Source organism: Hippoglossus stenolepis, chromosome 6 (genome assembly GCF_022539355.2).
Source record: "Hippoglossus stenolepis isolate QCI-W04-F060 chromosome 6, HSTE1.2, whole genome shotgun sequence".
NCBI classification, from domain to species: Eukaryota; Metazoa; Chordata; class Actinopteri; order Pleuronectiformes; family Pleuronectidae; genus Hippoglossus; species Hippoglossus stenolepis.
Window position 1 is genome coordinate 9,754,406 of NC_061488.1, and position 23,843 is coordinate 9,778,248.

Here is a 23,843-nt window from a genome sequence, read left to right on the forward strand (position 1 = left end):
GAATAGAAACTTTCTAGTTGTGACAGATTGAGTCTTCCAAGGTTATCTGTAGGCATTATTAGATTTTTGATTGATGTGGCTGCATTTTTCATAGTTTTGGTTAAAGATTTGACAGTGAAAGCTGAAAGACTTTTATTGTGCATTTTAGCTTAAAGCCTCCACAGTCGCTGTCACAGTCGCTCTCACAGTTTCTTTGTGGTTTTGCGGTTAGCATGGCAGCCCTAGATGTCATTAACTCCACTTTTAACCTCACGTACGAACATGTGTCATAATGTGACGTAATACTCGTCCACAATTGCAGAGAAATAACTCTGATTTGCTTCTGTCACTTTAATTAGCAGTAGAGCATTTGTAGTAGCAGGGGCAGAATTTGCAGAGAAGCACCAGAAACATTGGGAATATGTAAGCACCATTCAGTTTTACAAGCCTCTGACGTACGGCTCGTCTCTCTCTCTGCTTGTGTGGGTGATGTATTATGTTCTGTGTCGTTCAATCCTCCCCCTCTCTCTTTTTGAAAACGTTTCAGTGTTAAGAAGCTTTCTCTTTCCCTCTCAGCCCTTTCGGGTGGGAAGGTTAAGTAAGAATGAAGGAGAGGAGGCAGACGGGGGAGGGATGTTCTGCAGGAAGTATGAAAGGGTTCATGGGATGTATGAAAACGAGGACAGTCAGAGGAGAGAAGAATTGATGCTCAAGTTAGTAACGGGAGGTAAAATGAATCTCAATATTTCCCTCCAGCCATATGGTGACAGAGGAGATACTCATATACTGCACAGTTTGTGGGAGTTTGCAATTCAGCCTCCCTGGAGAGGGGCAGCAGTGAAGATTATTGAGCCGCCGAATATATGAAACCACAAAGACTCCAAGGACGATGCTGCCAGAGACCTATGCTGTAGCATAGATAAGCAGACAGGAAATGAAGTAGTGGGATGACACTGGGAGGAATAGAGACACATGGGTTGTGTTGAAAAACAGCTCAAATGTGAGCGTACTCTCTCTCTCTTGTGTTGCAATGTATCTGACACCAACCCCAGAGGTCTCAAACTTCTCTGAGCAGCTGCCCCTTGAATTGTAGACTGTTTGAATTTGTGCTGGCAGCGAGTTAAGAGGATTATTAAACACTGCAATCACCAGTCTTACTGTAACAGTGTTAAAATGCAAGAAAAACGCTTAGGGAATTAAGTGATTTGTGATTGTTTGTGGGATTAACGACTGGCTTTTTCTGTGTAATTTGTATTAGAAAGGTTGTTTCAAACAGTGTGACAGAGAGCGGCCAGCACCACTCAGGTAGTTTAACAGCATGCTGGTGTCACATTCAGTGAAAGGCAGTGATTGTCAATAGTTAAAAAAAGTTCAGATTATTAGTAGCGTAAGCGAACAAACAGCCATTGATTAAAAAAACCTGTTCACCTCCGACTTGTCTTGATCTATTTTCCTCTTTCTATCTCTCCTGCTCTCTCTCTCCCTCCCGTTTCTTGCCCTTCCTTCTCCGCAGGCTGTTGAAAGGTAATGAGAGTACACACCTACTGCCTTTCATTAGCAGTGATGCAGGTCCCTGCCTGCTCACGGGACAGCTGCCAGCCCCCAATATGAGGATATGAAAATGAATTGAAACAAGAACACCCACTCTCTCCATCTATCTCATTGCGACTTGCTTCTAATGCATGGACGGTTATGCTCGTTTTTTTGGTGTGAAAGATTTCAGGAAGATCAGACAGGACAAGCATTTCCGAATGATTCCCCATATTGATCGGAGGTTCAAAAGAGGTCACAGACGTGCTTGTGTGTCTGTGTTTACATGTATGTTGTTGTAAACATTAAGGTGACACCCTCAGGCTGCATCTAACACCTAGTTCTGGTACAACAGGTCATCACCTCATCCCACAGCCTGCACAGACAGCAGCAGGAGGTCGAAACAGTGCTTTTATTTAGCTCATCATTCTGCTAGTGAACATGAAAGTACTGTGAGGTAGACAGAGGAAGGTGCCGTTTTATTGTCGCCTTTCTGTCTCTGTCTTTTTTTTTATCTATCTCTCTTCCTCTTTCGCGCTGTATGTGTCTGAACTTGTCACATATCTGGTTTCTATTTTTATAGACTTGCTGCTCTATTAGCTTTCTAATGAGGTGTAGTGTTTGGCCCCATGTAGAGTGGCACTCAATCCCCCACGAAGGCATTTCTATTCAGTCTGCCAGTCAGATCCACACAGAGGAACATGAGAACACACACTGCGTAAATCTCTGTTTCCCTTAAAATACTCGTCCGAGGAGGAAACCGATCTTTGTCAAGAGGAAAACGTTCAAATCCCAAGAGCAAAACCAAAGACAGATGTTGTAGCATAAATGCACAGATTGAGACGTCGACATCAGTTACTGTCTAATGTATTTATTCGTTTGTTTGAATTTTGTCTTTCAGAACTCCATGAAGGTGATGTTCAAGTGCGTGTGGAAGAACTGTGAAAAGGTCCTCAGCACTTCCTCAGGGATCCAGCGACACATCCGCACCGTCCACCTGGGGTGAGTAGCCCGTCATCAAGAGAAAATCAAACAACACCGTTAGTGTGTCCTGGATATCAACAGTCCCATATGCAGGGATCTTATCAGTTTGCCATAAAGGTTTTAAAAAGCAGATGTTGGATTTAGAATAGTTTTAGCCACAGTTGTTGTTTGAGCTAAACTCTTACTCACACACAAACACACACCTACACACGCGCACCACCCCCAGGCAGTGTGATTATGATATTGCGACTCATGAGCCTCATTGATCATCTTCGTTTTGTCATTATTTAAAAGTTTTTTTTTTTAAGTAATCATACATCATATTAAGAATTAATGTGGACCCTGATATTAACTTTATAGAACTGCAGGCTTGTTTATTCCACTTTATTAAAGACATTCACTGTGAAGGTGTGAAGTGAAGTAATCCTTCATCCAGAGCCTTAGAGTAACAGTGTCAAACTGTGATGCAGATTGTGTGGTACAACAAGAGAAGGGACACACATCTGACTTGTCACAGCTTGGATGCCGTCCAACTAGCTGTCTTCATGCATGACGTGTGAGGTTGTGTGTTACCAGTGAAAACACGTGCACATTTTTTCATATATGAAGTTACACTGTGAGGGTTTTATCAACACAGCTCTAGTTACCATTTCCTGCTTTTACCCAGGGCTGCACTATAATAAATTATTACATATGTCACCCAGTGAAATATGAAGCAGCAATAACTGAGTTTGTTATTGTCAGGAAGTTTTTAAATGGATTGAAATTATGATAATTTATGCTCATATATTACTATATGCAGACAGAGAGAGAGACCTAGTGTCTTTCTGTGATTAGTTAAACACTAAACAGTTTTTGAAGACAGAAGCGTCCACAGAAATTACCCTCACAGTTGTTGTCATTTCATCAGCAGCCTGTGTGTCTGAGGAGCGCTGCAGCACACTGGCTTAACACTGCCCCCTGCTGTTAGGAAGAGTAACTCCTTTCCAGCCTCTTCTGTTACATAACAGACAGCTGTGTGTTCAGACAGCTGTGCCTCCATCAGTCAGCCACAGCATTAAAACCAGTAACTGGGTTTATTGTAGTGTTAATGTACTGTAATGATGGTAACTGGGTTTAATGTTGTGGCTGTGGTTTACAAAGTGGTCAGTAGTGCTTAAGTAAAACGGAACGTCTGCATGGGCGTCTTTCATGAGCACCATGATCCCATGACCCCATGACCCCATTCAAAGTTTTTTTTTTTTTTAAGAATCCGTTCATTATGCTCTACCTCTCTTTATGTTCACAGTTTATTATAAAATACACATGTGCAAAGTGTGCAAATTCTTTGGTATAAAGGAAGCTTTATCAGTTGCTCTGGGAAAAGTTATTTATTTATGACAAACCCAAGTTTTCTTTCTAAAATAAAAACAAATCTAGAACCATTTTTCAAAGTGGATCCCAAACACTGAACTTATATTCAAGCCATCCATAAATAAATATTAAACACCGGAAATATTGTGAAGTGGAATAAATATTCTTTAGTATTTTACAGAACTGTTTCCTACTTAATATCCAGACTAACGTCAGATGAAAATATTGGGCTAGATAGCAGTGGTAATATATCACAGACTTTAGTCATCAACCCACCTCCTGCACAGGCAACAGTCTTTAGGCTAATGCACCTCAGAGGATCATCTATTTGAGATCATGGACCTGTGCCACCAAATTAATGAATCAGATAGAAGTGAAGGTAATTATTTCAGATACATACAGGAAAGTAAGTGCTTCTCATTTTATGGTATCCATACTTATAGATCTTAGAATATAAGGGAAAAACAATGTCTAAGTGTTTATAGCGGGAGTCTTCAAGTGAATGCACCAATAAAAATACTGTGGTCAGAGCAATTAGCAAGTACAAGTACAAGAAGAGAGCGTCATAGTTTGAACCGGCCATGTGTTCCTTGACCCAAACTTCAAGAGGCCCCATGTGGTTTATTATCACCTCTAAGATAGAATTTAAATTAAACCATCTTAAATTTGGGGAGTCAAGATTTTTAGTTGTTGCTGTTTCTCCCCTGCAGGCGAAACTGCGACTCCGACTACAGCGACGGAGAGGAGGACTTCTACTACTCAGAGATCGAGGTCAACATGGACAGCCTGACAGAGGGCCTGTCCAGCCTCACGCCCACCTCGCCCACCACGGCCGGTCCTCCGCCCGTCTTCCCGCCACCGCTCACCGATGTCCCTCACTCCGAACACATCAACATGTATGGTTCGCAGAGCCACGTCCCAACACTGCTCAGCCAATCAGCTCCCTCCACGCTCTGCCACATCCGCACTGACCACGCCTACCAGGTAATGCACCACCAGTCAGACACTTCATAGACACACACACCTAATAAATTTAATTTCTAAAAAATCCGCCTACAATTTAAAACAAGACAAAACAGGAAGCAGTCCATATACGTTACCAAGCCACACATTTTCAGTTTTGTCTAATTTTGACATCAGTGTAGCAATAAAAGCAATAATCTTATTTTTACATGAAGAATTAAGTCTAGAAATTTTTAAGCCTGAAAACTTGTAGTCATGTGGCTTAAATCTGCTTAAATTCCTGCTGGAAACACTTAATGTGAACTGCTGTGCAGGTCTGGTTATCCGTGCCTCCTTCCTCTTCCTTTGCTCGTCCTCTTCATTTTACTTTCTGCTCTTCTAACAGTTACCAATTCATGTGTGTTGCTTACTTTTACATCCTTGGAGGTAAAAAAATTGAAATGCTTTCAGCTGGAAGTATAAATCTTTAAAATATTCAATATTGAATTCAGTCCTGCGCAGCGGTCCAAGGTTGTATTGAAGTTTTAGTTGCCATGACAACACCAAACGCATGTAAAAGTACGCTTACGTCAATGCATATGCAGTGCAACAGCTTCTCATGTTTCATTTTCTCTGGATTGCTTATACTCATGCTCCTCTATTCAACACTGCTTACCGTGTTTTCTCTGCTATTGTTCATGTTGACATAGAAACTGTTTTGTGCTGTATTGTACAGAACCTGCCAGGATTCTTGAACTATTATTGTAAAAAGTCTAAAATTGTCAGTTTGTGCAAAATACAGAACAGAAAAAAAAAGAAAAGACAACTTTGATCTTGATTCATGATCAGTGTTGATATGAAGGCACGTTTTTAGTTTAAAAAGTGGAGAAATATACGCTCCCACGCTAATTATGTGATCTCTGTTTTCTGTGCCCTCTTTCTGTCTGTTTCATTCTGCACGTTTCCTGTCCGTCCTTGTTTCTGTCACGTCCTCTCCTGGCTGTGGTGGGGTGACCATGTTCCAGGCCACTGCTCCAGTGAGTATCCCAGTGGGTCCCGAGCTGGCAGGGTTAGACAGTGGTAATGGGACCCGGCCTGGAACTGGGATTGGGAATGGCATCAGTGTGTCGTGGCAGTCCCCTCCTGTCATTTTCAAAGGCACCCCGGTGAGTGAGGCTTTGTCTCACGCCTTTTTATCTGAATCTTAACTACGCTCCCGCTGTTTCTCAACTTGTGGCCATTTAAGCTGTTTGTCGCTCTGGTTTTTCACCCCCTGCTTGACTGTACCATCATCTTTTTTATATAGAACAGCATCATTCTGTCGGCACATTGCAGAATTCATCCAAAGATGCAATTTACTGCCATTTAAATAAAATCTGAAGTGCATGCAAGGTAATGCAACATTTGAATCGTTGATACTTGATGTGCTGTCTCAGTGCTATGCATATAAGTAGTGAAAGTCAAAAACAAAATGCATATGTGTCAAAAACAAGCTTTAAATGTTGCATCGTAAAATCCTCCGTGCCTGTTGCAAACCATTGAGGGCAGCACGTCCATGAATCGGAGTCTCAGCTCCAGCACTCCACAGGAGACACTACGAGGTCCTGAGGGATGTTGGAGGCACAAACTGTATCTTAAAAGCAAATTAGACATACTCAGGCACAGAACTGTTTAAAGATTTACAATCCAATAAAAGGATCTTAAAATCAATAATAAAACTTACGGGCCTCCTCCACTGCAGGGACAGAAGAACGTGTGTAATACCAGCTTCTCTGGTTGTAGATAAAGACGTACTGATGAATTTAGGATGAAATGATGTTGAACAGTGGAAACAGGAAGGTGAGTAAGATTGAGCAGCCAGTTAGTGATCATGGTTCGTGTTACCAATGCTCTTTATCTGATAAACACAGGAAAACAGTCATATTAATCCTAACAACAGCAATGCATGTAACTGCGTGTGATACTTGTCTGTCTGTTGCTTTTTGACGTTGCACAGTACAGAGCGCCACTCAGTTATTTATATATATATATATATGTGTGTTACTAAATCTATCTGTGTTCTCTGTGCCTGGTTTTCATGTTGGTTACAGTGATAATGACCGTAACAAGTATAATATCATATAAAGGCTTGTTGCTGGAGCAGAGACAGTTCATAAAACAGGAAACTGTTTCACTGTAAAATATGATAAATTACTTGAGAAACATACTCTGAAAACTTTAGTGAATATTGGGTGTGGCCCTCATGGTGTCTCCTCTCTCTTGCAGGGGCCTGTGACCCAAGTCCGAACTGTCAGCATCGGTGAAAAGCGGCAGCCGGCAGCCAACACACACACCACTGTTATTAAGAACCATCCTTTGGTAACGCCACCAGCTAAGTCGATACCAGGAACCAGGTATGTAGCAGCTGTTTACTCAAATACTCAGTCTATCATCTGTTTTGCATTTGATTATGTGCAATGTCCCCATACATCATTTGTATTAATACAAATGAGTAAGAAGATGATGATGGTGATTGCAAGGAAAAAGTGATATTATTTCTCCTGCTGGAAAACTTTTACAAGCGATTCAACAAAATACGTTGATAGACTAAACTAAGCTCCGTAGATTCATGAACAATGTGTGAATTGAGTCTGCAGACACACAACATACAGCTACACAATAACGTGCAAGTGTAGTTAACACTGAAAGCTTTTTATTTACGTTATTGAAAAGCTTTGACGGACAAACCATGACATTTTGTCTGAAGTCCCCACATCATGCATTGTGCTTAATATTAACTTTTCTTGCATTCAAAGTTCTGCAGACAGGAGACCATCTTGGATCTAGTTTCCCTCAGCACTGTCATATAATCCAAAATACCACCACATCTCAGACTTAGTCCTCGTAGGGTAACTGTAGGATTTAACATGAGCTTTTTAAAGTGCAGCCAGCAGAAACGATTTTAATTATAATTAAAATCTAAATACAAGCTGTAGGGAATTTTACTGTGAACCTGAAGCTGTTTCATCCATTCCTCAGTAGGAGGTCCAGAGTTTTTCATTTCACAATGATTCCAGTTTGATTCTAGTTTACATTATTATAAATTATCCTGAATCTTTCTGTAGAAAAATTATATATACATTCTCATTTATATTTAATTGTTGATGGGAAATGCACCTCCATGCAAAGGGATAAATTTAGGTCCCACAGAGCACATTGTACATATGTGTGTGTTTTTTTGTTTTTGTTGCCTGTGTGGGTGCCTGGATGTCTGTGTGCATGTCCTTATGCTGTCACATCTGCTGTTACCAAGGAAACCCCGTGGGGAGGCAAAGAAGTGCCGAAAGGTGTACGGCATGGAGAAGAGAGACATGTGGTGCACAGCCTGTCGCTGGAAAAAAGCCTGTCAGAGATTCACCGACTAATCCAGTCCCCTTCCCAACCTCTGTGAGATGAGCTCTTCCTCACTCGGAGCGATGGCGAGGTGGACTCTTCCACTGAGGAGACGAGGGGAGATTTCTTCACAACGGAGCTCTCAGCGCTGCTTCCTCCAGCCCGGCCGGGGCTTCGCCTTCTCTTTCTCTTTCTGTTTCCAAACACAAAGAGAGAATAAAACCGGTGGGTTAATAAAAAAAAAAAGAAAATCGGCAAGAAAAAAGAACTTTATGTAGGTTTGGAGACTTTTTCTAAGACTGAGATATTTTCACTCTGAGGATGAATAAGAAAAAAAAAAAAAGATTTTTTAAATTGGATTCCGAAATGTCTGATTTGATTTTTGTTTATCACATTTTTCTCAACTCAAGGCAATGTGTAAAGACTTCAGATAAGCTTTTTGGTAAACTCTGTTGTTCGTTACAGGAGCATCATGTAAGCTACTGTTTGCGGGGTGGATCATGACTCTTTTCAGAGGTTCAAGGGTTAACCAGATTTGCTTGGTAAGACCTCTGTAGCATATTTGTTTCTCATTATCACTGTTTAAGGGACTTCAAACCTACCAAAGGCAAGACGCCGGTTCACTTACAACCAACAGCGTAGGTGTGAGCTCAATACCAAATCTAACATCACTGTCTTCTGCAGTCGTACTGTGTATCGACTGCATGTTATTTCAATATCTTAACCACCAATTCAATTCAGTACAGCCAGCGACACGTCTATGAATTTAGCAAGAAAAGTGCACAAAAAACTCACACCAAGTGGTACAGAGTTTCCCCTTGACTTTCCAAAAATATTTTCTAGAGATGTACACAATCCATGAAATATATGTCCCTCTCTCCTTTACTATAATTTTGCCCTAGAGATATGCTCCTTGAAGAAATGAGTCATCTTTTGGAGTATCACTGTAACCACAGCAGAGAGAGTGGATATCTATTTCGTATTATAGAGTTTATTTTCAGCGATGAGTTCTTGAAGCAACGAGCAGTTGCACTGTGCAATCAGCAGGATTACAGCAATTAATATTGTATTTCTTGCTTTGTGGTTGTCATTTGCTGACAGTTGATGTTCTCAAAGAGATTGTTTACCACGGTGAATGATACATGAATGATAACTGCCCTTTGAAACTAACTTATAGTCTGACTGGTGTAAATTGTGTGTGTAGGTAAATAGAGATTGTAACCCAACAATCACTACCTGATAATAAGTCAGGCCCTCTAAATCATTTGTTACAGTTTTCAATGGAGAGGTTACACAATCTGTAGTAGTTTGAAAAATTATAATTAACCAGCATTGAGACATTTGTAGATTCCCCGAGTTAACTTCATAGGAATCAAGACTTTTCCCCTGTGTTTCTAGTAGGTGTTTAATCTTTTTAAATTGGTCTTTTACTCTGGTCCGACATTTGAAATAGAGAAAAGGAAGAATCTAATCAAGTTGAGTGCAGAGCAGAGGTGTTGGTGTAGTAAGTGTAGCAAAAGTTTTAAAATGTTGAACCAAAGTGGAGTCTTACTTTTTTTAGAATAGGTCTCTAATATTAAATAGTAGCTGGCCACGTTTTCAAACTTTAGATAAAATACAGGTGGTAGATTTGTAGTTTGTTAAAAATTGTAATTTCTTAATATATCCCTTTCCATTGGCCATTCTTAGAAAATGACATCCTTTAAATTTAAACCCCAATTTGTTTGTTGCTTTGCATCTGTATCAGCTGTTATATAAATATATATAAAAGATATAAAACATAAAAACAATGAAAAAATGCAAAGACAGCAGTGATCTTACAATTTTTAGAGATATTTGTAAAAGACGTTCAGTTTTCCTGCAAAAGTCAAATACTGTGACATGAGTCAACTACTCATTACCAAACTCAAAATGTGCCCCTGCAGGGTGAAACGCATGTGTAATTGACCTGATGCCATTTATAGACAACATAATAATGATAGTGATGAAAGTAGAAGACAGAGTAGCCATATTTAAAGGTTCAGTGTGTAGAATTTAGTGACATCTAGTGGTGAAAGTTGCATGTTGCAGCTGAATACCCCTCACCTCACCCTCCCGTTCCAAACATGATAGAGAACCTGTGGCAGCCTTTGGTTTTCATAAAAACTCAAAAGATGTTTAATTTGGACTTATGTAAAAAACATGGCGGCCTCCATAGAGAGGACTCACTCTGATGTAAATATAGAGTATTTAAATATAAAGGGCTCAAGGATTATTTTATATTCAATTTCTGCCAAAAGATCCCTTTCACCTTAATCTTACACACTGAACTTTTAAAGTAATTCCAGAGTTGAGAAATTTCTCCAAGAGATGAACTTTCTCATGTTTCCCCTCATTAGCTGTGGACGATCTTCCGAGTCACACTTTAGATTTAAATAAGTTTGTTTCTTATAGCCCATACACTAAAGCCAATTTATATATTTATGTAGCCCCTAAATCACAAATTTGCCTCAAACTATTTAACCTTTATCAGGCGTTTTACTGATCTGGAGGCAGAGTCATGACAGTAGATGTATATTTTTGAGGAGATTCACTCTCTCGCTGTTTGTCAGCAGCGTTTTGAATGTAGAATCTGTGTCCTCTACTCTCTGAGTGCTTCTGACATTGACCTTACCTAGTCACCATGGCAACGTATGACACACACATGCAGAGAAATAGAGAGTGCCTGTCCTTCCCTGTTTAAGCAGGACAACTTTGAGCATACTTAGAATCAGTGCGACCTCACACATCTGTCGCCATAGAAACACCTGCACTGTCCTCTGCCGCCACAGGGTCACTCGTGCTGTCGGCTGATGCCACCTGGTCGTAGCTGACCAGTTGCGATTTCTCCGCGAAAGACGAGAAGCAGATGGCTGATTGTTCATTGCCGGCTTGAGGTCAATGAGCAGGAAAGAAAACACACGAAGCACACATTTGATCGCCGTGGCTGTAAAAGTACTTATTAATATGTCCTTCAGTTCCTGTTGTAAAACCACCGTGATGTTTTTAAAAATTACCAATCCTGCCTGTAAAGTGTTTATTCCAGGGGTGTCCCAGATAAGCTAGGCCTCCCCCCCCCCCCTCTCTCTCTCTCGGGAGGCCTCTTCCGGTCAGAAACTTCACAAAGTGCCAATGAAAAGAACATTAAAAGGAAAAGGTATACTGACCTAATGAAATTGCACTATGTTGCACTGCGCAAAGACATGTTTTTATACATGGACATTTTATATACTTACATTTTTGAAGTTTATTTTCGAGGGGGGTTGGGAGGGTTGTGTCGTCACTGCCCGATGGAGTAAAATGGGGTATCAGGGAATGGGGTCTCTGTACCTTCGGGGGGCCCCCCCATTATCAGCTCGACAGTTGATGTCTTGCTCTCTGTGTCGGATTTTATCGCACTAAACATCGTGGTGCTGGCAGTCGTGGAAGTGCGGTACTGGGAAGTACAGTGTGGTACTTAGGTAGTCGGTCACTTTGCCTTTCCTTGGAGGAGTGCCAAGGGCCGAGAGCAGCACCTGCCTTGTCTCAGTGATGGGAAAACACCGGTCTCATTCGGTAGCTACACATTATCGTCTTGGTAACAGATGCTTAACAGCGTTTTATCGCCTGGAGTTTCTTTCATATTACACACACACACACACTTTCTATCCATAAAGCTCCTCTTTGTGCTTCCTTTACTTAAACAAAAAACAAAAGACAAAAAAAAAAAGCAGGTTCACGCTTCTTTACATTTTACTGAGCTGAGGTAGTAACTATTATTAGTGCTGGATATCACTTTTAATTCTGTTATCTCCAGTTTGGTCAAATATCAAGTGTCAAATGCAGCCCATCAGCTCCCTCTCCATCCTCAGTGTAAGCACTTTTAGATTCCACCAGCAGGGTCAGAGGCCGATGCTTATGCCAGCACTGAATAGGACTGTTAGCACATGATCCGCTGACAGGTTCCTGCGCTTGTTGGCACCGCTCCACCTCTTTTTTTAGATGCACTAAACTGGCCAGTTGCGATTGAGGCCCAGGCTGCATCATTAAGAGCTCAGCTTGGCTGGGACGGGGGGGTCATCGTGACCAGAGAGAACTCTGGGTACAAGGGACAACAGAACGTTATTGGTGGATTTCTGCAAAACAGATCAACAATTAAATATTTCCCGTAGAAAGTGAGAGATGGAGAGTAAAGCTGACGTCATGGGCGTGCAGGGAAACTGGAGATTGACAGTGGATGGAAATCAGACGCGAGACGCGCAGTGACGTTATTGATGGATTTTGCTGTTTCAGGGCTATCTTGTACATATGCAACAAAAGAGAACCGCGAGGCTTTTTTTTTCATATATTGTTGTTTTCTTTGTTGTTGTATCTTGTTATATGAAAAGGAAATTTTTTTTTTTTAAAGTGCAGTTGCTCAGAATATTTTTCTTTCATTTTTTTCAAGAGTCGATTGAGAAGCTATAGTGAACATAACACGTAACGATTCAATGTATATTGTAGCTTAGAGGCAAAGGGGAGAAAAACAAAACCTGTTGAATGTAAAACCTACAAAAAGAAAAGTCTTTTTTTGTTGTTGTCGTTATATTTGTTAGCTTGTTGTGTACTGCCTGTAGAGAACCAGTAGCGCGTCCAGATTTTTAGCATCCGAACCTTTAACACCCACAGACAGCTGTCGCCACACTGCTAAATCATAACACAACCATGCAGTATTGCTTTACTATCTTACTTTGTGCAATCGTGTGCTTTATAATGGAACAAGAACTAACTTGAGCTTTTTCTGGTGACATCGGGGCGACTCGCTCACACTGTTGCTGTTTCGTCTTTTGTTGTTGTTGTTGTCTTTTCTCCCTGCCATATGGAATTTGTTTTGGAATGTGTGGTTATCGTGGATGTTGTTTGTGGTTGTGACGTTAAGGTGTTGATAGGCAGGATACCCTTCGCCCTTTTTTTTTTGGTCATGATGAAAACGTTTTTTAACCTGGCGGGAACCTGTATGCTGCCCTGCACATTCCAACAGACGGCACGCTTTTAGTGTTTTCCACTTGTTTCCTACTCGACATATCCTTCCCATTTCCTTACTCACTACAGTGATTATTCTTTAATCACCTTGTCCTTTTCCATTTCCTGTTCGTGTGCTCTCCAGCTTTACTGTGGTCCCACCTAAGCCTTTACCCAGTATATTAAGCTAAACTAAACCCTTGAAATGTGCATATAAAAAAAAGCCTTCGTATTTTCCAAATATGTCAAAAAGTTTGTGTGCTGCTTTCTTGAATGTCAGTTTTCATTTGTGTGTAAACCAGCAGCAGCAAAGCCAATAGATCTCCTTCCAAATCAAATGTAATGCATTGCAATGGCAGCTCCACTCATTTTTCCGGCTTCTTCTACTGTGCTTGTGTCGTTTGTCCAGGCTTTTACACTCTGTCTGTCCCATCTCCTTTTCCCTGTTGTGTTTTTACTGAGCCTTACACTGGCTGGGGTGAAAACTTTTTTTTTGGCTTTGTTCCCGTTTTCTTATTGATTGATTGATTGATTGATTGATCGATTGATTGATTGATTGTCTGGTTGAGTTTGAGGTTGTTTTGCATGTCTAGCATCGCTCATTTCTTTTCCTGTTTGTTTTTGTGTTAGGAGAAAGAACACTGAAGGGTTTTTATGTGTTAGATGTCCCCCCTTCAGGAACTGATGACCCAGGGCTGATTTAGCTTGTTTCCCTCTAAATGCAAACACCGCTCATCGCAGACCGTCACCCTCACGTGCAGGGTGCCGCGTTTTGAGGGAAACGCGACGTCAGCCTCAGGTCTTCACTGGAGGGGCGAGATTCCTCCTGTGTGTGGGCTCCGCCTCTGGTCTTCATCAGCAGCCCCACACACGGAGGAAGCACTTTCTGAGGAGTGGTGCACTCAAAGAGTATTTGTGTGAATGTCAAGCCCGTGACTAGTGCTTGAAAAGATGGATGACCATGTATGATGCTGATAATGTGATCAATGTGATATAATGTGACAGAAAGAAAATAAATCTGAATGGAAGAAAAAAGGCTGGTGTCCCATTCATTATTTTTTTTAAATTTAATATGTAGATGAATCACTTCAGGAGATTAGTTTATGATAAAGTTTGACGTGCGGTGATGTAAGCTAATGTTGACTGGGTTCGTCCCTGTATCTTCTTTATTTGACTTGTCTATTCTGACCCCTTGTGGACAGCGGTTGCTAATGACGACACACAAAAAGGCACAGCACACAGTCGGTCACTTCTTTACAGCAGCAATTTCAAAATTTATTGAGACTGATTGGTTTTTGCAAATAATAGTCAAGCTAATTCTTCCACTAAACATGAAGTTAGAAAGAGGCTTGCATGGCCGCCGGGCCCGCCCCAACATCAAAACAGGAGGCTCATGGTAAAAACGTTTTTGTGATCAGTACTATCAACCGAAAAATATCTGCACAAGAGCACTTAAATCTGCCCGAAACAAAACGGGTGTAAAAACAGGACAGGCTTTTTTTTTTTTGTTGATTATTTAACACATTTTGTTACAAACACAGGTTTATGATAATCATCAATATAAAGTCAGTATCATATTGAACAATATTCCCAATGAAAATAAACAAACCTCAAGCTGCAAGGGCAAACTTTTACAAATTAAACACCCTCTGAAACTCGAGGGGGAAAATAAATAATATATAATAGTAATATAAATTCATATATATGAAGGTATACACACATCACTCTTAGTAGAAGAACAAAATCTAAAGTAAAAAGCGCCAAATTTTGAAATATAGTATAATATAGATATACCCATATCTATGGCTTCATGATTTGCACATGTGAATCAAGCTATACAGGCTAAATGAGGATTGCAATTTGTACACGTCTAAGAATACCCATATTCATCTGCAGCAGAGCAAACAGTTCCAGTTTTGCATCGTGTGGAATGAGACAGTTGTGTGCAGATGCCGAAGACGTCGCTTTGGTATGACAAAAATGAACACAGGCATGCAGTTAAGACCACAGAATCAGGGCACAGAAGGTCATCAACACGCGGTGGGAAGGAGAATCGCAGTCGCCCATCATGATTTGTCTCGTCGAAGTATCATCCTCAACAAAAAGAAAAACGGTTTGCCGCGCCTCTAATATGATCAGTCACATCTCGGTAATCTCTTTCCGTCGACACAGATAGTCAAGGAGCAAGCACTCTCACAACAAGCACACACGGGTGGAATGTCATTGAGGCACATATTGAGGGGTTGATGGCAGACGTTTTCCTGAAGTACAACCCGGTATGAGGAAGAAGACATACGGTACAGGTTGTGAGAAGAGCGCAGGAACAGGGGGTCACACATACATCCAGACGTCTCCCAGTGGCCACAATGGAACCACAGGACAGAGATTGGTCGCTGATCATGGGCTCCTTCCACACCCAACATTAACATTCATAGAAATCCTACCCCATTGTCTTTCTTCCATTGTCACCTCGGAAAAGTACTACGTAAAATGGGTCCAACACAAAAACAAACAAAAAAATCCAATAAATAACACCAATCAAATCAAAAGACATCGCCGGACATGAAGAAAGCATCACAAATCGGATTGAACTGATTTTCTCAGTGGGGGTTGATGGGAAGTGCAGTCCATGGCACCTGTAGCAGGGAGGCCTGATGTGTGTGTGTCTGTATGTGTGTGTGTGTGTGTGTGTGTGTGTGTGTGTGTGTGTGTGTGCGGTCAGCACTGGCAACAACATGTTTCCCAGAGTTACTTTCCCTTTATGTGAATGAACAAGAGTGGAGTCAGTAAAACGCCAGCGGACAGAAACACAGCACATAGACTCAACCCGATCGTCGGCATGCTGCATTTCTACTTGATTGTGTCCCTGTGAAGGCGTGAGACAGTAGAACAAAGGAAATAAACAAAAAAAATCTGCTTGGTTCTAAGATGCAGTCTTCAAAAGCTAGCCGGTCCTTTCACGCAGCCCTTCATATTCACGATAATACCATAACATGTGCACATTTTCAAACTGTGACAAATAGTGACAGGTTCAAAAATAATAATAATAATAATAATAGTAAAAAAACAACAACCCAACAACAAAACTGTTAACCACAACAATAAATCAAAAAGCACCTGCACACACAGAGACTGTGAAACAAAAGCACTTCATGTATACAAGGTACTAGATCGGTTTTGGTTCGATATTAATCAATTAGTTTACATTAGTGATGCAAAAAAAAGCGTGTGCGGAATATATGTTTCAATCAATATCTAACAGAGAAGTCTGACGGTGACGTTGTTTCCCCCCCTTGGTTGAAAATAAAGAAAACGCAAATACGACAGGAAAAGAGTAAACTGGCACAATAAAAGGTTGATAAAAGCCCCATGGCTTGCTGTCCACAACAAGGCAAAGTATAAAAGCTTTTTTTTCCTTATACAAGATATAAAATATCCCAAAAAAAAAAGAACACACAATAAAGCTTAGCATCCAGCACTTAATAATAATAATAATTAACTATAGTAACATCAACAACAGTAATCATAGTTCTGATAATCATAATAAGACACGTCATCTGCCTCACTTGAATTGTCATTAACTTTGCCAAAAAACATAGAAAGAATTTTAAGAAAATCAATATAGACTTTTTTGGAAACTCAGGCAGTCACACGCACGCACACACACACACACACACACACACACACACACACAGAGCGAGAGGAGGGAATTCTCAAAAGAATCAGGAATCCACAAACAGGGTTTTTCAATAAATAGCCGTTAAAACAAAGCAAATTAATATTACACTCTCTACAAATATCAAACTCTGAATTTTCAAGCACAAGTTTTGATCATCTTCTTTTAAACCTTACAAAGCTGGAGGGAAATATATATATATATATATATATATATATATCACCAAAAGAAAGATAAAGAGTCTGCATAATCTGTGTGTTCAGAAACTGGAATTACATGAGCAAGGGAAAAGGTAACAAAAACAGAGAAAGAAAGGCAGCTCCTCTTCAGGTGAGAGACGAGGCTCTCAGGTCCGATCGTCAGCGTGAGAGAAACTTGAGCCGGAGACGGCGAGAGAGACAGAAAGAGCTCGTGGTGTCGGTGGCGTGGATCCACTGTGTGCTTGTGTTGAATGTGTTTCCAAACAGGGAAGCAGAAGCTGATGTGCACCGTGTTTAAAACTCTTGACGCTGTAGAACTCTTTTTCACTCTCTCTCTCTGTCTCACACACACACTTCACTCCCTTGTTTTAAAACCCCCCCCACCAAAAAAAACAAATCTGTATGTACATTTTGTCAAAGTTGTTGTTGGAATGAATCGATAGAAACCACGGTGGTAAACTCAAGTGAAGAAAAGATTAAGGACCCCACCGAAAGGCATAGGCTATATATAAACAGCAATCTGCACAAAGATTCAGTGATCTCGATTTCGTGATAACAGTCAAGAGGACATGAAGTACATCCTTAAAGGTAGGTGCGGTCACCGAGTTGTTTAGGTAAGTAAAGATCAGATCAAAAAATGTAAACCACGGGTTCAGGGCTTTGATAGGAGTCAGTTGTCGTTAAAGTGCAAGTCTGTGGCAGTAGGACTCTGCATCACTGTGCCAGCGGGCCGCCCCGTCCTCTGACACACGGAGCTTTGCAATAGATTCAAACTCTCCCTTCAGTCGTAGAGAGAGAGAGAGAGACACTTTCCCCTAGAAACATTACAGCCAAGGTGGGGACCCCCCTCCCCCCTCTTCATCCTCATCCTCCTCTTCCTCCTCATCCTGGCTGTTTCCCTACACTGTCAGTGATTCTTGGTTTCCATGGTGATTGTGATGGCAAACATACAAAGTTACAGTCCAACGTCGGCCATGTCCTTGGCAGCGTCCTCATTGATTCCTGCTGTGACGGAGTAGAAAACTTACTGGACTCTGGCCTGAACCCTCAAGAAAGAAAGGAACACACACACACAAAAAAAACCAAAACACTGCATCAGAAGTAAAGGAGGTAAGCAGAAAAAGCCTTGAGCCAACTCTTCACCACTCTCCCTCTACTATGGCAGCCAAGGTTGAGAATAGCCTTAAGTGTGTGTGCGTCTGTGTGTGTGTGTGTGTGTGTGTTTGCGTGTGTGTGTGTGTGTGTGTGCATTTGAGCGTGTCACTCATAACGGTTTTAGATCATTGTCGCACATCACCCTACAGCATTTCCGTTCAGAGGAAGGCCCGCCCACGTGGGGACGAATGGGTAAAGAGAGCAGTGATTTCTGCCCAGCAGATCGCAGGAGATCTTCAGGAGGTTGGTGTGACGAGGCCACGAGCAGGAGCCGGACGGGTTCTAGGAGATCCAGGTGAATTCCCGATCAGTCCCGTTCTGCTGCTCGCCCTCCTGTGCCGAGGAGTCGCTCTCCTCCTTCTCATTGTCCAGTGCTCCGTGTGCCTCGGCGCTCATCCCTGAGTCCTTCCACTTCACCGCCTCCTCCTCCCCTTCTCCCATCATCTCGCCGTCCCCTTCCACCAGCATCTCCTCCTCCCCCTCCCCGTCGCCGTCGCACTCCGCCTGGTCGTCGTGGAAGCGATCGCCGGGATACAGCTCCTCCTCAGGGGAAATGTCTCCACCCACCTCCCCGTTGTGGTCCAGCAGTGCGGCCATGCCCCGGCCAGAGCAGTCGGCGCAGACGCCGTGACGCCGGGAGCCGTGTTTGATTCCGACGCTGGCTGCCGACATGAAGACCCGGCTGCACACTTTACATACATACTTCTTGTCTTTGCTGTGGACCTGTTGGACAGAAACACAACATTCCAAACAATTACTCATTTACACTTTGGATAAGGTGTAATTTAGTGCCCCCTCCCGGTGACGGTATGCGGCCCCTCACCAGTGTGTGCCTCTTCATGTGCTCCCTCCTGGTGAACTTCTTGCCACAGATTTCACAGGGGTAGGGCCTCTCACCAGTGTGTGAGCGCATGTGCCTCTTTAGGATGCACTGGTGCATAGCAGAGAAGCTGCAGTAGGGGCACTTGAACTTTTTACGGATCACCGTGAAGTCATTCACTGTAGGGACAGAGAGAGAGGGAAGGAAGGAGGAGATAAAAGAGAGAGAGAGAGAGAGAGAGAGAGAGAGAGAGAGAGAGAGAGAGAAAAGATTATTGTTGAGTGAAGCTCGTTTGAATAAACCGAGACGTCACTTCTCAGTTATTACATTTAATTAGCAGCATGGTCTAGAAATGTACCATCAATTCCCATGGCCACCCCAATCCCAGTCAAAGCTACAGTTGCCCTGGCAACAGCTCTTCCTCCATACTAAAGCAATAAAGGCAAAGAGATACTATAAACACACAACACAACAGTCGGTCTGCCTCCACTGCTCTCGAAGGTCTCGGCTATGGACAGCGAAAACACAGACAGAAAGACAAACACAGACGATGACATGAAGTTTGAAGGTTGGGAAATAAAAGCGCTCACACGCGCACACACACACACACACACACACAAAGGGATAATTCACCTTACAAAAAATAATTGAAATAATGTTAATACCATGTCCGATTCTTGTGTAGAGGTCTGTTAAGCCAATTATCTCAAGGTCTAGACTTAAATGGTAGTTAAGCTAGGTGAAGGGCATCCAAGTAAGCAGATTGTGTGTGTGTGTGTGTGTGGGGGTGTATGTGTGTGTCTAGCCAATGAGAAACTTTGCAGTCAAAGCATACAGTATATAACCATGAAAGATCAGGGCTGAATTTATGCGCACAGCACAACACACACGGTGCACATTCACTGTACATAAAGGATGGAGTCTCACACACAGTTAAGGGTCGAGTTGCGCTATGAGTGAAATAATATGATATAATTACCTCCGTCGGGCAAATCGACTTCTGTTCTGATTAAAACACGTGACAGCAACAAAAAAAACAAACATGCATGTACACAAACTGCACAACAGATGAGAGCAGACATCAAATTAACGCAAACACATGAGACAGACATATTGTTGTGATTATGTGAAGATGTGCAGGACACAGATAGCTGCAGAAAAGAGGGAAATAAAGTTTTCACAATTTCCATAATAGTTTAATTACAGCATTAAAAACTACAAGCAGAATCTCATTCCGTTTAGAAAAGTACATATTTTTATACAATACATGGGTTTTTTTTACAACCTAAAATGATCTTTCAGTCTTAACAAACAACACATTTTCCAATGCAAAAAAAAAAAAAAGAAAAACTACACAACATCCACACACTATTTGCCATTTCTTCTCGGCGGCTGATACTGCAGAGATCCTGATTAGTTCCTGACTTCTCTAAGCCTACCAGTCCGTTTCTGCTGCTGGCTAGGACAGTGTGTGCTACCTGAGAAATGGGATTTTGTATTAGAAAGGATTTGGCATTTTGGAATTCATTGTGTATATACTGTATATACATACACACACACACACACACACACTCACATACATACAACAGCAAGGGGGTAGATTCCCAACATGCACTAATAGATGGTGTTTTTTTCGCTGCACGCATGCAGAAATCACAGCTCTACGTATGTGCCGGAGCGAGTGGATTATTAGAGCGAAGCACAGGTGGACGTCTCCCCTTCGGGTGCAGTATTCACAGTGTGAGTGCACACACAATAAAACCTTGAGAGCTGGGTTGTATCAGGACAACATCTTGTTGCAGGGTAAAGGCCTGCTGTAAACTCAAAGGAGGAACATTTGGCAGAAATGTGTCTGGATTTTTAAATACTGAGTCCACGATCCTGCAGCCTTCTGTCTTCACCACCTCCCTAACTCTCCTCTCCCGCATTTTCCCACTTGTCACCCTTGATTCCCCCCCATTTTTCTCCCTCGCACTCACAACCACACCATTATCTGCCTGCAGCAGTGACATCACTAAGCTCGTCTGGTTTTAAAGGGAATCTGCCCCTCGGTCCCCACTTCCTCTTCAGATGAGGGGTCAGGGGTTAAGAAGGGTCGGAGCCATGAAGGGCCAATTACTGTCCAGCTCCAGCCACACTCAGCCACTAGAAGATGCACAGATCTGCGACAGAGCAAGATGGGCAGAGAGAAAGAGAGAAAATGACACCACCCCAACCCCCATCTGAGCAGCTACAGCTCTATTGTTTTAGCTTGCTTTGTCTCGATCGGCACATCCCCTCCATCTGCACTGAACTCACAGCACTGACCCAAGACAATTGTGTCAGACTGACGACTGGAGACAAGCTCCTGCATGTCCAGTGGAGGTGGATCCGTGGCAGAATCACTTTGTCTTTCCTTTCTCTTCAAGTTACTGTAACCACAGATATTTGAAATGGACATCGTTTGTGCCGATAATGAATATTTTAAACATTTATTGAGTTGCACTGCCGAGGAAAATTAATCTGATTTGACTTCATTCAGCTCTCACCGCTGCAATACTACAGAGTTCCTGCGGGTGGTGTGGTTGTGTGGGCCGTGAGCCACAGGAAAGCCGAGCAGATATGAACTGTGTCTGTGTCTGAGTGTCTTAGTGCCCATAACGCAGGCAGGGGTGGACACAAAGATAAAGATCTCTCTGCCTAAAAAGGAGAGAAGACTTGAGTCAGACGGGGGACTGGCGACAGCGAGCCAGACAAGTGGTTTAGAGCTGGAGGGTGGGGGGACACGACCCCCTGTTCTCTGCACCCGCAGCACAAAGTCATTCACCTTCATACGTCCAGATCTACAAAGCTATTCACAAACCCTAACAACACTGCGTACAGCCAAAAGTTTGTTTAAAAGATTCGTTTTGCATAGAAATTCTGCACCTCTGACATGTTGTTATATCATCTATCATAAAAAATATGACAAGATGTAAAAAAAAAAAATAATAACACTATGGATTAATAATCATGTCAACAGACATTTTGGATCAGTGCAGTGACACTACAAGTCATTTTTGGCATGAACAAACAACACAAGTGAGGATACAACGCTAATTGATGGGTGTGGATGTGTGTACATGAACCTGCAGCCTGTGCATCCAGTCTCAGTCTTCCACATTGATACTGTGATTATGATTGTCAACTTTCATCTCCTGAGAAAGCCGCCACAGTGGATATATAACCCCGCCCCTGGACATTTCCATCCCAGCGCCGCCTCCCAGTATCGTCCCTGGCACTGAGCCCACCTGGCAGCACACTTTAACGTGTGTCGCCAGGTTCTTTTGGGTGCTAAAGGCCTTGGCGCAGGCGGGGCAGGTGTGGCCTCTCTCTTTAGAGTGCACGGACGACAGGTGCCTGTGCAGGTCTGTGCGGTCTCTGAAGTGCTTCAGACAGTATACACACTGCATCAGCTTCTTCTTGAAGTGGATGGTCTTCTCGTGTCGGTCTGCGTTGGACTTGAGCGTGAAGCTGGCGGGGCACTGGGAGCAGAGGTAGCGTGCCGGCACAGACTCGGCCACAGCCGAGCGGTAGAGGGACTGGTGGTACGGGAGAGGCTGGGACTGCGACTGGTGACGGGGCTGGGTCAGACCCTGCATGTCCCAGTCCATGGACAAGGCCATCAGAGACAGGGTGTGGCGGTATTCGTGTTCCCTGAGATGCTCCAGGCTGCTGAACAGCCGTTTGCACAGGGAGCAGGCGAACCCCTGTGAGGGCCAGGCGCCGGGCTCTGGCAGGAATCTTTCCCCTGATCCAGCCTCTTCGCCCAGCACCATCAGCCCTCTGGTCCCTCTGCCAGCCTCGGACACTGACGCAGGCATCAACCCACCAGCACAGCTCCCATCGCCCATCTGATCCCTCTCGACAGGAGACTGATCACCTTCCAAGCCTGAGATAGCAAGAGGCAGTGTGAGAGAGAGAAATAGACATGTATGGCACAGGAAGAAAAGAAACACCTCTTTAGATATGACGTATTTGGATACAGCCTGAAACGTACCTGCGCTGTATTCTTTCATATCCTCTTCATCCTTTATGACCTCCTGTAAACACAAAACAATTCATTATGCCACAAACACACGTTCATACAGGCTGTATGGAATATTGTCTGGGCATGCAGGAGGCAGGCAGGTGAAAGAAGCTGTGAAGACAAGGTTGTTGTTTTTTTTCGACGTGAGAGACACAGAAACACACACATGAAAACAGAAAAAGAAAAAAAAAAGAAAAGAAGAGAAATGACAGGTCAGAATGATTTAAAGAGACGAGGAAGCAAAAACAGTAAAAGTCCCGTACGGTAAATAACTGACAGTTCCTGGATGCCGGCGCTGTCCCACAGAACGAGCTCTTCCGTTGATCTATAGTATTAATAATATAATCCCTCTGTTACTCATATACTCAACCCCCACTTGGATGCACCCGTCCCCACTTTCTTCTCCCGTCGTACATTCCACCTCGACTGTATCCGTCCTCCATCTACACCACGCTCCTGTCATTCCTTCACCCCCCCACCCATTTCCTTGGCCTCCTCCTCCTCCTCCTCCTCCTCCTACTCCCCCTCTCCAAGAACAGAACACTGTGCACTGGGCAAACAGATGGCTTGTCCGTAGAGATGGGGAGGCTTGTTGGGAGGCAGGTCCGCTGAAATCAAACGCTGCTCCTAAATGCTCACCCGCTCACACAGGCAGAAAACGCGCTCATACTGTCGTGTTCACACACACGCACACACACATGCACACACACTAAGCAGAGCAAACAATTTCCTGGGCTGTGAGAGCAAACCTCTCATTGTCTACTTGTATTGATTCTACTCAGTCTC

At 42.8% G+C, this 23,843-nt stretch overlaps 2 protein-coding genes across 7 annotated transcripts in view; one reads left to right on the forward strand and one right to left on the reverse strand.

Annotated features, from left to right (window-relative positions):
• The window catches only part of slc2a4rg (SLC2A4 regulator), a 34,811-nt gene extending 26,405 nt beyond the window's left edge, over positions 1 to 8,406 (forward strand). The window contains exons 5-9 of one of the 2 annotated variants that reach the window (XM_035159987.2): positions 2,411 to 2,511; positions 4,557 to 4,830; positions 5,814 to 5,954; positions 7,054 to 7,181; positions 8,081 to 8,406. In XM_035159987.2, coding sequence (XP_035015878.1) covers positions 2,411 to 2,511; positions 4,557 to 4,830; positions 5,814 to 5,954; positions 7,054 to 7,181; positions 8,081 to 8,192 — 756 coding nt within the window. In that variant the 3' untranslated portion in view covers positions 8,193 to 8,406. The remainder of the gene's footprint in view (positions 1 to 2,410; positions 2,512 to 4,556; positions 4,831 to 5,813; positions 5,955 to 7,053; positions 7,182 to 8,080) is intronic. The other variant, XM_035159988.2, reaches the window with a different exon arrangement.
• A 5,998-nt stretch (positions 8,407 to 14,404) lies between these two features.
• The window catches only part of zbtb46 (zinc finger and BTB domain containing 46), a 61,929-nt gene continuing 52,490 nt past the window's right edge, over positions 14,405 to 23,843 (reverse strand). For 3 of the 5 annotated variants that reach the window (XM_035158506.2, XM_035158505.2, XM_035158507.2), the window contains exons 6-7: positions 23,028 to 23,070; positions 21,764 to 22,919 (exon numbers count right to left, since the gene is read on the reverse strand). In XM_035158506.2, coding sequence (XP_035014397.2) covers positions 22,138 to 22,919; positions 23,028 to 23,070 — 825 coding nt within the window. In that variant the 3' untranslated portion in view covers positions 21,764 to 22,137. Of the gene's footprint in view, positions 18,913 to 19,012; positions 19,189 to 21,763; positions 22,920 to 23,027; positions 23,071 to 23,843 lie in introns of those variants that run through there. The other 2 variants (XM_047340236.1, XM_047340235.1) reach the window with 2 other exon arrangements.